The sequence below is a fragment of the Nipponia nippon genome, unplaced genomic scaffold (assembly GCF_047370975.1).
Source record: "Nipponia nippon isolate SJK-2023a ecotype South Korea unplaced genomic scaffold, ASM4737097v1 scaffold_6, whole genome shotgun sequence".
Lineage (NCBI taxonomy): Eukaryota > Metazoa > Chordata > Aves > Pelecaniformes > Threskiornithidae > Nipponia > Nipponia nippon.
In genome coordinates this window covers 42,610,546-42,625,759 of record NW_028262380.1, presented here as the reverse complement: position 1 = coordinate 42,625,759, position 15,214 = coordinate 42,610,546, and the positions used below count along the sequence as shown (strand labels likewise).

Sequence of the window (15,214 nt, the reverse complement as noted above, 5' to 3'; positions counted from 1 at the left end):
CAGAAACTCTGCTTCTAACACAGGAACTCTGAATACACAAGCATCATAAAGTGAGCAGCAAGACCTTTCAGAGAAGCTGTTCTGCCTTGTCATTAGATAAAACAGAGCAAGGTCAGTTATCTCATAAAATTATATTTCCCAACACAGACTCTAGAATGGATAATCATAAGTGAGGCTACTGAGTCTCGATTATAAGGTATGACAGAGTCTACAGGTTGCATAGATCATAGGAAGGAACAGGAGTACAGTCAGAAGGCAATGTCTTCTCATCACAGTACAAAGGTTTTCCCAATCACTTAGAAAAAATACTTTGAGGAAAAACTAATTAAAGAAGGGGTGAGGACTGAGAATACAAATAACCTACCAGACCACAGTAATTCAAAGATTTCTTTTTAAAGGAAGAGAAGTAAAAATGTAGCTTCTTAGAAGCCAACGGCAAAACATTCATCAACTTCAACAAGAACGTAACTTCCCTGCTCATGTTTAACATTCGTTATATCTAACTCAAAGGAAATTTACTGACAGTTGGAATCACTACAGAAACCACAAGAGCCAAAATAAAATCTCTAATCTTGCAGTTGACAAACCAAGAACAATTTCAAGTGTTCTTCACAAGATGTTTATCCTTAACAATTACTTAAGCTTTTCACATACGATTATCTTGTTCTATTTGACTTCCTTTTAATAAGACAGTTATTGAGATGCTTTTCTTCTCCTTGCCTCAACAACTGAGAGTTCTAGTAAGGAAGTATTATAACTGGTATTATACATAACAGTAAACCAATACTGATAAGAACACTGATGTGTTTTGCTAGAAATCTACAACAATTCTCAAAAACACTTTGTTTTGCCATATTTACTATCTGACTGCCCTTACACTGAAGCAGAGGCCATCAACTGTTTGGAAACAGTGCAGGAAAACGTACAATTGCAACAAAACACCGTCATCACATAGTGCTTACCCTAACAGGAGGGCTCCGTGCTTGCACCCTTTGCTGCTGTCCAACTTGAGAGCTCTGAAGGTCTTTTGATCCGCAATTCACTACAGCGCTGATGGGGACCCTTAAAGCATTTGTGCTACCAGTCCCACCACCAGCGCTGGGTTTTCGAGGCCTCTGTTTGATACCATCCAGTAGTCTAACAAGCAAAATATTACTGGGAAGTTCGTCAACACTGCAGTCCACTAAAGTCCTGCACTCTGGGCATCGAAGCTCATTTCGAGAGCTCACAATGCCCAGCAGACAGCGTTTACAAAACGTGTGTTGGCAAGGCAAGACTTTTGCAGAAGCATCAAGGCGTTCCAAGCAAACAGGGCACTCCAGCAGATCCAGCAAAGCTGATTCATCCATTTTCTCTGTATTACTTAACCAAAAAACAAATCTTTCCAGAATTTGTGTGTTTTGAGCACTCCAAGGATATCATGTTACATCCATTCCTCTTCTGACAGTGCTCTGAAATTTTTTGAGAGAATAAGGCATTAATAAGCTGGAAAAGAGAGTCAGCAAGACTATTTTATATGAGGATGTTCATAAGAAGAGCAAAATAAAAGATCTTTAGACTAATTGAGTAGATACTTCCAATAAATGGAAGAAATATCAAAATAGCAACAAATAATAATAGCAATCTACATTAATGTATCTGTTCAGTTAAAATATTATAACAAATGCTAACAGCTAAGGTTTTTAAATTCAAGTCCTCATAAATTTTAATCTTGAGTGATTCTATTTTCTCAAATTATTCCAGCATGAAGAGATATCCCCAGTACAGCATTATAGTGAAGCGCACTTTTCATAGTTCTTGCTTAATACACCTGCATCTCTGAACATTTATTTGAAATTACCTTTGTTCACGACAAGAAGACGGCAAAGGTAACTACAACTGGGTCCAAAACCACAGAGCGTACACCAGTAGGGCAGAGCGAGGGGAATTACATTTACGCCAAGACTAAGCCAAGAGCAGACTACATTTCTGCCGTTTCTGTGAGAAGTAATAGCAGCACATAGCGCACACCAATCTTGAGAACAGCCTCTAGCGCACGGGGTTTTAAGCTCACCACAGGCACTGACAAGAGGGTTCATTACGGTGCCGCCTTTAAGAAGCGCTTCAAAAACTATCGCCAAGTGATTTACAGCAGGAAGTGCTACTGCCATATCGTTCGGGCAACGCGAGTGCTGCGTATGCAGCCGCAGAGCCAACGCGAGCCTTCGGCCAGCTGAAGCGTATGCACCGAGGGGCTGGAGAAAGGGAGGGAAAAAAAAATCCCACCACCAAAAAGCCCCCTAAAACAAATACCATCCCGCGGGAAGTCACACCGGGCTGCTCGGCAGGGGAGAAAACGCCTTGTTGAGCTCGGCGGTCCCCACCGCGACGCGCCCGCGTACTTGGCGCGGCAAGGCAGCCCCAGCCCGGGCCCGGGCCGCTGCCCCAGCGCTTCCCGCGGCGGCACGACGGGGGCCCGCCCGGCCGCGCAGCCCCGTCCTGCCCCTGGGGGGCTGCCGGCGCCGGGCGAAGTTGCGCGCCTCCACCCAGCCCCCGCCGCCGGCCTGCGGAAGCGGCTGGCTCGGCTCCCCGGGCGCCGGACGCGTGTCGAGGCGCTCGTCCCCGCACCTACCTGCCTTCGGGCTCCGCGTCCCTACCGGCTCCTTCTTTATTTATGTCTCTCTCCCCGCGCCCCCCTCTAAAAGCGCTTCGCAGGCCGGCAGACCCGGCGGCAGGCGGTGCGCACCCCTCCGCGGGCCCTCGGGGGAGAGGGGCGAGCGGGGCCGGCAGCCCCAGGAGGTGCATCCCGCGGCGGGGCGGGGGGCAGGCCCGGGGCATAGGGCTGTCACCCCGCCCCGCGGCGCTGAGGGGAAGGGGGGAGCCGGGCCTGCGGCCCCTCCGCCGCGCCGAGCCGCCCCTCAGTGGGCGCGGGAGGGTCCCCGGGGAGGCCGAGCACCGCCCCCCTCCCCGTCCCTCACCCGACTCTCACCGTGTGGCGCCGCAGCGAGCCGGAGGGGCCGCGCCGCCCCCGCTTTGTTCCCGTGAGGAGCCGCCGCCGGCCCCACCGGTGCCTCTCCCGCCGCGGCAGCGCCGAGGCTCCCGTCCCCTCCCCGCCCCACCGCACCGCGCAGGGCTGACGCGAGGGGCGGCACCGCCCCGCCCCGCCCGGCCCGGCGCGGCGCGGCACCGCCCCGCCGAGGGGGCCGCGGGGAGGGCGGCCCCCAGCCCGGCCCGGGCCGCCTCCCCTCCGCGGCAGCGCCTCCCCTCACGGGAGGAGGCGGGGCGGGCCGGCCGCCCCCTTCTCCCCACCGCCCCCTCGCCAGGTGCCGTGGGCTGGCGGCTGGGGCGGGGGGCTTCCCGCGACGGGGGATTCGCCGTCGCGGCCGGGTGAGGCGCTCCCCGCCCGGTTTGTGGGGCGTGGGGGGCCCCGCCGGGCACCTGAGGCTGCCGCCGACAGCGGGGGGGCGGCGGTGGAGAAAGCGGGGGGTGGCCGGAGGGGTCTCCCCGCTCTCTGTGGTAAATCAGGCCCCGGGGCGGCGGCCCGCGGCTGCCAGGCCCCACGGAAGGAGGAGCCGGGCGAGAGCCGGGGTGCCCAGAGCCCGCGGCGGCCCGGCCAAGGAAACGCTCCTCAGGCCGGGCGGGCTTGCGTGGGGCGAGGGGGCCTCTCCCGGCGGGGCAGGCGGGCCTGTCCCCGGCTGTACACCCCTCTGCGCCCGGCGGGAGGGGCTGAGGCCGGGGCGCGGGGGAGCGGCGGCGTTTCCCGCCTCTGGGCGGGGACCGGGGGCCGTGGCGGCGGGAACGGGCAGGGAGGGGAAGGGAGGCGGGGGAGTGGGTGCCTGCTCCCACCGAGCGTCTGCCCTCGGGTGCAGCAGTGCGCTGTCAGGGCCTCGCAGAGCGCTCTGCCATAGGGCTGAAGGCAGCATACAGCAGTCATCTCGGCTGTGCGTGCCTCTCTCAGGGTGACACAAAGTTGCTCGTTAGTGTTGCTCGATTAAATAATCAAGCGGGGTCAGAAACTGCCCCAAATGGGTGCGTGCCTCTCTTGACAGGCGCACCTGTGTTTGGGAGATGAAGTGCTTGCGTTGGAGGAGTTGTATGTGAAACACTTCTCTACAAGACACTGGGAATGAAGGAGGAAGCAAACCCTAAGGCACATACAAATTATCATAGAGGAGCAAAAAGGAATTTAAAAAATGCACTTTTAAAATCAGATGGGGCACCGTGTCTATGGATGGTGAAACAAATCTAGAGAAACGTGTAAGTTCCAGTTAATCATCTTGCCGGCTGCAACTCAGAAAGGAAGCAATCCAAAAGCTTCCTTCTTGTCTTGAGCTATTCAAGTTTGTCATTCTTTCTTACTGAATTTTGTGTGCATATAAAAAGCTTTTTTTTTTTTTTTTTAATGGGTTGTGTCGGTTTGTGTAAGTTGATAGCGTGACAGGCTTTTCTGTCTTACTTTCCTTTGTTGTTTTCTACAGTAATGATATTCTGTGATTATTAGGATTTCCAAATAAGTGCCCACGCTGAATGCATCTCTAATTATTTTAATTTTTTAAATTATTATTAGTAGAAATATTGAAAGTGCTAAATATCTTCAGTTCATTAAGAAATAAGGTTTCCTCCCCCATGAATTCTGGAGTTTAGGAAAACCGATACAGATGGAGTTCTGGTCTGTGTGCTTTCCAGCGAGTATCATAACATAAATAGAAGAGAAGGGTATAAACATCTGATACTTAAGAATATTCCCATGTCTCGTAGTATTCCTCTATCTTGCCATGTCAGCGCTGCCACAGAAAGAAGGAAAATGGGTACGTATAAAATAGGGACTTGTTGAATCTAAACAGAAGTTCATCTCACAATTAGGTTTCCCTTTTGGCTGTAGCTTTTCCAAAAGATCTCATCAAAGCTGCGTGGTAATAAATTGCCAGCCTTTCCAGCATAGTTTTGTAAGCAGCACAATTATTGTTGTCTAAACTTAGATTGCTGCCTAAGGAATGTAAAATATGTATTAAAATGATAGCGGAATTTACAACACAGGTGGTGCACCAGGGAAGCAAGATGAAAGTTCAGGGAAGCAGGATAAAAAGATTAGCCCTTTATCAGGGCTGGTCTTTGACAGTGTTTTATGTAAAGTCTGTAAAATACGAAATAAGTTGTGGGATACTAGCCAAAGCAGTAAACATTCTGAAGAATATCAGATAAATATGTTACTTCCTGAGCAGCAGCAGTAGTTAATTTTCAAACAAATATAATCTATGTAAAAGTCTGTGGGTGTGCGTGCTGATGTACGCCACTGCCCTCTTACGGATGAAGTGTTGCACTCGGAGTAGCTGGAATAGTCTGACGCCAGGACTGAAAGGAACAGAATTGCTATTACGTTGAAGCTTTTATTCATTCTCGCTTCCAGGCACAAGCAGAGAACCGTACGCTTTGCACATTTTTACACGAGGAGACCTCCCTTCTTGAAACCATTCCGTTCTTATGTACAGTTCATTAGTTCCTTGCACAACTTTTACTAAGTAATTGGTGCAAAGGAGAGATTGCACAGGACAGAGAACCATTAAAACCACAGATTTGAAGGAAGAGGCCCTCCAGTTACTCAAATCCCTGGATTTCTACGATTATAATGTCTATTAATATTTGTTCATATTTGTGAAAACGTATTTATTACACACTTTTGGTGTAATAAATTGTACTTCTGAAGTTGGTTTTCAGGTACAAACTTTTTTTTTCTCCAGCGTATGCTGTTTCTCTTTATCTGGAAGCCGTTGAGTAAAGGAAGAAGCAAAGGGCGACAGGCAGAACAGCAAAAGACAAAATGTCAGTAGCAGAACTGGTAATGCCTGTTTTTTTTCTTTTTTCTGTGTTCTGTGTCCAGGATCCTACGTGCAATAAACCCACTGTGTCCTCTCTGCTCCTCCTTCCCTTTTGCCAATACCTTCGTTTTCTTCTGTGGGCCAGCCAACCTACAGGCCTCCCCCCATGCCTTCAGCCCTCGCTGCCAAAACAATCATACTTTCTATTCCTCCCTAAACCCTACTGCAATGATTCCTGTTTCTATCACATTTCCAAGTATCCTTAGTTTTTCCTCTGTCTTTAAAATGCGAGGCAGTGTAACACTGATAAGTTGGCAGGCTAACGAGACGAGATAACTTGACCTTTGCCTCAGTCTTTTCTGTAGGGAGGACATTACATTTTATATCTTTTCTGGGTATGACCGCTGTTTTCCAGAAAACCTATAGAATCTTAATATCTTTACAAATGTTCTGTCAGGTTTGGCCAATGAATTATAAATAATTGGGAAGAGAGGCTGGCAGATGCAGTCTATAATTATTTACATCTAGTTCCTTAGGAAATTTAACGAAGAAGTGGTATGAGACATTTCAGAATGGGATTCCACTTGTTAGTATGCAAATCTTTTGAAACATAGGGACATTTGCAAACTAATGCGCAAAAGAGCAAAAGCATTAAATGCACTAAAATGCACTAATGCACTGAAAAACAAAACCAGGTCCAATCTCCATTCTAATACTACAAAATGTCCCTGGAGATTGTGACCCCGATGGCAGGATAACCTGCGTGCCTGAAAAAGTCACGTTAGCAGTCTGTATATTTAGATTCACAAAACAAAACGGGGTGAGTGCCGAGTAGAGAAACCCTGGCCTGTGAGAATAAACATATGAAGGCATATTTAATTTATTTGTGAATTCCATCCTTAAAATCTTGAGATGACTACAAAAGACTCAAGGGTAATAAGAATCATGGAACAAGAAGTGTTATGTCCTATCAGAAAGAAAATATAACACAAGATAGTGTCTTGTGGCAGTCATAGTCTGATTTTTTTTATTATTTGTAGGTTCAGGAATGAATTTTAACATTAAGATGATTTCTACTGAGAAGAATAAGGATGGTTTTGTTTTAAGACACATTCTGTGTACTAAACTATTTTTATAGCTATTTTTTTGTCTGAAAAGATGATGTTTCCCCATTTGTAATGTCCACATTAGCCCATCTTTCCTGTGCAATGTAGATCTCAAGCACAGACCAAAAAGGTTAATCTTATTTCCTTGTAAAATGACCCCTGGAGATGCAGTGGTGATTTCCTTTCAAAGGCCACGCAAACTTCCCACTGACATCAATTTAGTAAGAGTTTACCGCTGATGGCCATGCCGATATTGCTGGCTTTATATTGGCAAGTGCAGCACATAGTGAAGCGTGGCCAGCTGACCTCAGTTTCTGGAGGAAATGAGCAAGGATGTTCTTCAGTGACTTTGTTCCTTTTTCATTAAAGAGTCGGGGATTTTTTTTTTGTGGTTTGGGGTTTTTTTGGGGGGGTTGAGGGGATTGTGGTTTGGGTTGTTTGGGTTTTTTTTTACAACAAGATGTCTATGCTGCAGTTCATGCTAGCTTTAAATTGCCTAGCTCGGTTACTGTAGCAGAACCCTGGCAGCGTGGAGCTCAGCAGGGTTGATACTGATCCAGTCAGTTTGCTGGCAAACTGAGTTTTGTGCTGCCCCTGCTGCATTTTCTGTGTTGTCAACTAGTCGTAACCAGACCACTGACTGTAATACGAATATACTTCTAAGGGTTCTGCATCCTGCCAGAAGGGTCTCTGCTGTTCTTGTATTTGTGAGGAGGCAGGAGAAATGGGTTCTTGTGCTTTCAGTACATTGTGGCTTCTAGTTTTACATCTTCATTCTGTATTCTAGGCATCTAGCTTGGGGTATAGACAAAAGTTGCCTGGCTGCGTCTCAAACCTGACAAGACAGAGATGACATTTGAATTTTGATTACTTTTTAGTTTCCTGTTTTCTTGAGGAGAGTACCATTCGTGTATTGATGTTGTGAACTAGCTCTGACAACGTGAAGCTGGGATCGTACCTTTGCACACATTGATGCTTTCGTAATAACTTAATTTGCATCACAATGGGGGAATATGCAACAGAAAAAGTGGCTGTGGCATTAAAGAATAAACAGATTACAAATTCTCAGTGTTTAGGTGAGCTCTCTGTTACCTTAAGACATTCCCGCCAGGCTAGTCACAGGAAATCACTGGGCTTATGGGTGCTTATGATCCCCATAGCCTAGCTGCAGCGTCCACTGCTGTACCTTGTAGAAATGCAGTAAGGTGTTGGGGTGTGTAGGTGGTCAAGAACTTGATTTAAATATTCATTACACTGATGGGAACATAGTGCCTGCCTCTCATTAACCAGCAACTTTGAAGTTGCCCTTGCTGCAAACAAGGTTAAAAAAAAGGCAAAGGAGAACGTTTATTTAAAGAAATCAAACTAGGTAGCACAGCTGTGAAGATCCTAGAAGAGGTACAGAAATAAAAGAATCCATTCTTAATAAGTTTATTCTAAAATCAAATGATCTTTTTCCTTCCTTGCATGCAGCTGATAAGCAGCAGACCTCATCTGTGAGGCTGCAGAGCAGGTCCTAATGTTCCTTTGCTTCTCTAGAACTAGTGCTCTCAGGGCACGGGGGAGATTCTTGTGGGGACAGAGCATGCCAGATTGTCTGTTCAATCCTTTTCTAGGTATCTGCCAATCCTATTTAGATCTGCTCTCCCAAAGATTCGTGAGTGATTCAGGATGTAGCTTTAGAATTACTGACTGCCCTATACTTTTTGGAATACTTACATGCTATTTTAATAGTTTGCTATATTGTTAGCAAATTTTAAGCTATTAAAAAGCTTTTAATGTTTTCCCCACTTGTAAAGGCTACGTACAAGTCACAGGGTAAAGCTGATTCATATGAACCGTAAACCAATAATCATATAAATGTTGAAGTAGAATTATTGTGTTACTGACTCTAGACTGAGATCAGGCAGACTGTAATCAACCACTTTGAGTGATAGTGGGCTGGAGTGACTAAACTCCAATTTTATCTTTGAGGAACATTGTGACAAATGTTTGGAGCTTTCAAAACCCAAACAGATGAGATGAGTTGTGGGGCCCAAACCATTTTTTTTTCCTTTTTAAATAAGGATAAAATAAATAAAGGATATTCGACATTCATAAAAGTTTACTTAGTCTTGATTACCACACCTCATTACCAAAGTATCTGAAAGAAGCTGAATGTCTCTAGGCTGGATAATTGGCATATATATTATATGAACAAAAAAATGCAATATTAGATAGGAGGAGGTGGAACTGCTGAGGAGAGTCAGAGGCACATTTGCACGTGGACTGTGCAGAGGGAGGGAGGCTGTGGGCATTGGGAAAAGTCTGTATCCATCATGTTAGGTCTATAATTCCTAGATTCTGTCTGTTGTTGTATTTCTAGAAATGCACTACGGCTTCACTCTCTAAAATCCTGTGAGACAGACAAGAGCTAGTCGATAAGTTTCATGAATAGAGAAGAACTCACAGCACTGTGCTATTTTATCTAGAGGGGTCCTGCATTCAAATTAACCCTCCTAGAGCAAACATCCTTGGCCAAAGGCTCAGGGTCCTGTCCTCAGAAAAGCATCCTCCAAAAGCAGCAGGCTGGAACCTCAGACCTCGTCACATTTTCACACCAACTATATCTTCAGACCATATTAAGCACCCGCTTTAGTCTTTCTAGATGAGAAATTTTCAAGTCCACTTGGAGCATAGGCTCTATAACTGGTGATTTAAGGGATGTTATTTCTCTTCTGGGCAACTGCACGACAACATAATGAAAGCTCAGAAATTTCTGTGGGTTTTAACAAACACCTTATTCTAGGTGTCTTATTCTAAGAGCAGTTACTGGAAGTGCATTTACAAAGGAGCAACTCATAAAAACAGCTTGTCCTTTTGTGGTCATTAAACCATGAGAAATGTATGGTAATGGCAATGATATGTCTGTACTGTGCTTTCTGTGTATTTTATGGTGAGTCCTGCAGTTCCTCCTACTGTCCAGATCAGGAAATCTGTTGAAAAGCACCGTACTCCCTTCACCTAGATCTCCTCTGCAGTGAGAGTCAGTTTGGATTTTGTCCCAGAACGGAGTCCGAATGTAGCTGTGCCACATTCCCAGGCTTAGGAGCAGGGACTGCTAAGAAGCTCTGGGATAAATGTGTGACATCTTTCCATATAAAAGTCGTGGGTTTAGAGCAAAATCTGCAAGAAGAATTTGCTAGCTTGTTTAAATTCTATACTAAGCCATTTTAGAATTTTGAGTGCTGCAACAGTTTGATAGTTAGCCAAAAAAAAAAAGAGTTGTCATGTTAGTTCCAAAAAGCATGCTCAGCTAGGTTGTTTTTTTTTTTTCTATTTTAAGAGATTTATTTCCTTAAAATAGCATTTTCCTACTAAAACTGCGTGCTGGGCAGATCTATCTGACAGGCAAGTAGAATTATCAGCATGTTTACTTTTCAAACATCTCTGCCACACTAACACAGTTCTGCTGTGGTATCAAACATACATGAGTGATGAGATAGGTTTTGTAAGAGTTTGTGTGCCGGGATATAAGAAATTAAAATGTGCTACAGCATTTAAAGGGCACTAACATTTTCATCCCAAACTAGTCAAAGCAGTGTCCTTATACCAAGGGAAAGCATTTTCTTTGACTGAAGCATCCCTTTTTGGAATGTATCCTCAGCTACAAGGAAAGCTGCGTTCCCATTAGCACAAATTATACTTCTTGTGTTGTCTGAAAGGTACAGAAGCTCCTTTACAGCTTCACTTACTGCAATTTCTAGTACACTTACGCAAGGACGTAGGTGGAGGTTTGGATGTGATCAGTGTACCATCCATGTACCGTTGTTTTTGTCTGTGGTATCGTAGAAGCAAAAAGCAAGGATTTCCAGTGTAGCTTGGCTCTGAAGGAAACTTTTGAATTACATGTGGATGAAAGTAAGAGAATAAAGGGACAAGTTCCTCACTGATTTTTTTGCAGAGTCACTATCATTCTGCTACCACAGTTCTTTACAAACAGAGGAATGTAGAAAACAAAACAAAACAAAACAAACTTTCCTTGTTCAAAATAAGATTAAGGAAGTGAGATAAATTTATGAAGTATTCATGGCACTACTTTGGATTTCTTTCACAAAGCTTGGGACGTGGCTTTTAAGTCGATGAAGACATTGAGACACAAAATGAATTCTCTGAGGCTGCTAGCGCTACAAGGCTATATAATCACGCTGGGATTGCCAAAGATTTTTTTTTTTTTTGTAGATTTGTGTCACTTTCACTCCCACACATCTGGCAAAAGACCTCTCTGCATTGGCTTAGTTGAAAATCTTATCTCATAGATCATTACTAGCAATAAATTCCAGCCTTTGTGCTTACTTACATTGTCCCACAGCCTGGAGTCACTAATTTTGTGGAACTAGGAATTTGGGCTGTAAAATATTTACTCACTAACATACACCTAAAGAAAATGCCTCAAAACCAACCCCCTAGCTCTTTGTTTGTGAAGCTAGCTTTTAAATCATATCAAACTGACTCTCAGGGCCAAAGAAAACAGGCAGTTGGATTCCATCCCTTTAGCTAAGAATCAGCCCTTAAATACCTCTTAAATGTACACTTCATATGAGCTATAGTGAAACTCATTTTCAAGTAACATTTTCCCACATGTCCCAGAAAATGCGAGCAGCAACTCTCTGCATGTGGATGTGACTAGGGCACTGACAATGAATAAGCGTGCCAAAAACCTGTTCGCAAGCATCACTGCAAACTGCTAATGCAGTTCTACCACCATTCTTCTCTCAGGTCACACCTACACTAAAAAAAGGATTCATTTTTAATCCACGTCACAGTCCTTAAATATAGCTAAGGCAGCTGTGCTCAAAACAGTTGTCAGGAAATGGTCTCTGCTAGGTGTTTTCCTATGTGCTAGTTCACATTAGTCACTAAGCATTTTTCTGGTATCGCATTCTGGAAGCATTCTTATTTATGGTATTTATTGTGCTGTTCCTTTTCTGTATGACAGGGATGGAGAGCACGAAGGCAGAGTTACCTCATACACTGAAGACTTTGCAACTAACAATGAAAAAGCCTGGAAAGATGAGAGAAGGCAAGACAAATGAGGGGAGATAATGACTGGCATAGATGCAGTTGCCTCTGCAGGATAAATTAAGTGATTTGCTGGGGAGGAAGCAAAGGAACACTTCCCAGAACTAAACCACAGATCTCCAGTTTAGTGACCTATCTCCTGCAATACCCTTAACGAGCAGGATCAGAGTTAGTAATGACCAGCAAGCATTGCTGGGTAACAGGGGTGTTCTGTAGATGTGGGGAGAAACGGTACGGAGATGCTTGAGATGCAGTGTACACTAATATCCCTCCTTGATCATCAGATTTCAGAATAAAAATTGGCAAATGGCAGATAATAAAGCCAGAATATTTTCTAAGAGTCCCAACAATCATTCTTGAGTAACTTACCCCAGCAAAAACGTGGCAGGATAAACAACCAAAGTATCACTAACTTGAAATGCCTTCCCCTTTTGTTTTCATAGGACAAATTAACGATGTTTTGACTCTAGGTAGTGTTGTGTAACATGAAACAGTAGTTTTAACCAAAAAAATACCAGGATAATCCAGGAGCAAGCTGTAACTTAATTTTTGGCATTCTTATTTTCAGTTTCCCAAGTGAATACCACTTCTGAGTGCGTGGAAGTGTTTTTTAATCAATCCTGGTATATATCTACATACATTGCTATCCAGAATGAGGTTAGTGCATTATAGCTGCTGCGGGAACCTTAACTCACTTTCATTGACTTTAGGAGGATTAAGTCAGAAACAATACTATTTTAATGCCGTTTTTTGTATTTACTTGGCAAATACTCTTGTCAATTTAAAGTTTCCCATGGGAGGTGTCAAGAGGTCACTGAAATTTTCCTGGGCAGGGGAGGGAGAGTGGTTGAAACCTTGGCCTCCCTGCTGCTTCCTTCAGTGGTTTTTTTTCATGTCATTAGTGCTGTACTCAGCACTTTCCCCCCAGCTTCCATTTAGAAGAGGGAGGGAGTGAATGTGAAAATGTTAGTAAGAAATGGAGGCAAGAAACACAGAGAAGGCTTCCCTGCTGTTTTATTTGGCTAATTCTAGGCCTCGGTAACAGTAAACTTAGTCACAGAAAGTGAGTATAGAATATATTGTCTAGTATGCACAAAACTCCCAGATGCTTTCAGCACATCTTTTTTCCCAGTTCATTCTATTATTCTACACAGTCTTCTGTCCAAGGATCACAAAGCCTTCTGACCTCTCTGTTATCCTATGGCAAGGAACTACAGTTCCCTAAGGCTGAAAAAGCATCAGGGTTTGATTTCCAGAAATGAGGTACCTGCAATTTCCATGAACATCAGAGTAACTGTAAGCGAGCAGCATACTTTTTAGACACCCCTAAGACAGAAATGCAGAATGGAGGGGCAGGAGAGACACCCCACATCTTACACGCCTTGTATGCAAGGCTTCTGAATTTTAGCTGAAAATACCTGAGTTGAGGTATCAAAGACAGCTTTGTTAAAGCTAGTGATGTAGGAAGGGATCTCAGCTGCTTCATAATACGGATTAGCGTGATCCCTCTAACAAGTCCTCATGGTTTATCGTATGATAAAACAGGCAATTTCACAATTAGTAGATTTTTTTAACTATTTCAGTTACACATTTCTCGCATTTTTAACTGCTGTAAGGCAGAATAAAACAACCGTGGGGAGTTTTGCCATCAAGTGAAAACAAAAATAGCATTAAGTAAGTACATTGCGACTTGATTAATGCAAGATAAACATTATACACTGCACAGCTTTTGCTCCTCAGCAGGCCCATTTCACATTGTATGTTCATACATAAATTTCTCTTACTAACGCTGCACAAGCAGTCTTGCACCATTCTTGACAGATGAGCGTCAGGAACTATTATGAAGTGGCTTAAGTTACAGCTCCATCTGTTATACCCTATCCTTCTGATGGAGATTGCTTTCTCTGTGGCAGAAGCAGCAGAATGGAAGATGTGCTCATATCCTCACCAACTGCAGCTCAGAGCCTGGTGAGTTGGCTCAAACCCATCTTCTCAGCAGTTTAATCAACGACACTACGCTTTGTGCCCAAGTGTGAGGGTGGGTGCACGTTTCATTCTGCTGGTCCTGATAATCACAGCAGAGGGAGAGAAGAGAGAGCCGAGAGGAGGAGCATCTTAACAGGTCACAGTGGGATTTGACTCAAGCTTTCTTTACGTTTTACTGGGAGGAGGGAGGCCTTATGACTGTGGCCATCCGTGCTCTGCTATTGCACGTATGGCTAGATACTGGTCTTTATGGTGGAGAATCTGTCCGTTGCTGATCTGAGCAGACTAGTTACTGTAGTATCACTGCGTGGTTAACAAAGGCCGCAGGCCAGGATTGAACTGTGCGCCCTTTCCCAGCTGGCAATGCTTAACCCCACTGTCTGTTAGAGTCAGAATTTGCTGGAGTCTCTTCCTGGACAAACAAGATTGCCCAGTGGAGAGAAAGCAATAGCGGTCGTCTGAGGAAAGGAGGCGCTGCAGGGAATTAAGTGAATCCAGTGAGTTAAGTCATTCAGGGCACTGTGATCATTGACTGGTACACTCAAGTCCACGGTGGAACAGGATATACAATTCAGCGCAATCAGGCTTTTCAACAGCTGGAAAAAAATGCTATATTATTAATAGCTAAAAATCACATTAGAGATGTTTTACTGCTGTGGAAATAATTCTCCATATATGTTTATTAACAGTAACATACAGATCTACTAAATAAGGCTGTAAAACTATTAAGCATGGAAAACTGAAATACACTAATATTTCTTAGAATTAAAAAGGCATAAAAGTATGTCCAGCATTAAGCCTGAATTTACTCTATTGAGAAGCTCAACTGCCATAATCTTCACCTTTTGGTTTCCTCTTACAAAGTTTGAAGAACAAGACTAAAATACTCCAAACCGCCGTGTAAGTTATCAAAACTAACATCAGTGGGAAAGGATCAGCTAAGTGCGCTACAATAATGGCAAATGAGATGCATTTTATTACTGTCTTTTAGACATCTTTATCGAGAGTGGTTACAGCTCAATACAGAGGAAGAAAGAGAGTTTAGAGGAAGCACAAGAGCTACAGCAGGTTATAAAAAGGAGACGGACTGACCCTTTCAGCAGCGGTCGTGTTGGTATAGCTCCGCAGTACATAGAGCTCTAGCTCATCATTAACGGCATCTCAGGTTTTCTGTCTGGTCTATATCCCCATCAAACCAATGACTTTTTCAGAAAAAGGCTACGTACCTTACTGCTGCAAAACTACTCTGATAGCATTTAAAATAGT

At 44.3% G+C, this 15,214-nt stretch overlaps 1 protein-coding gene and 1 long non-coding RNA gene across 4 annotated transcripts in view; one reads left to right on the top strand and one right to left on the bottom strand.

The window, feature by feature from the left end:
• SH3RF1 (SH3 domain containing ring finger 1) overlaps positions 1–3,093 on the bottom strand; it is a 93,150-nt gene extending 90,057 nt beyond the window's left edge. For 2 of the 3 annotated variants that reach the window (XM_087737679.1, XM_087737681.1), the window contains exons 1-2: positions 2,969–3,093; positions 963–1,451 (exon numbers count right to left, since the gene is read on the bottom strand). In XM_087737679.1, the coding sequence (XP_087593805.1) occupies positions 963–1,349 (387 nt within the window). In that variant the 5' untranslated portion in view covers positions 1,350–1,451; positions 2,969–3,093. Of the gene's footprint in view, positions 1–962; positions 1,452–2,611; positions 2,734–2,968 lie in introns of those variants that run through there. The other variant, XM_087737680.1, reaches the window with a different exon arrangement.
• Positions 3,094–3,236: 143 nt separating this feature from the next.
• LOC148051430 (uncharacterized) lies at positions 3,237–12,357 on the top strand. Its single transcript, XR_015700041.1, has 4 exons — positions 3,237–3,366; positions 4,029–4,236; positions 5,718–5,815; positions 11,880–12,357. It is a non-coding gene; the product is annotated as an uncharacterized LOC148051430 (long non-coding RNA).
• The last annotated feature ends 2,857 nt before the right edge of the window (positions 12,358–15,214 follow it).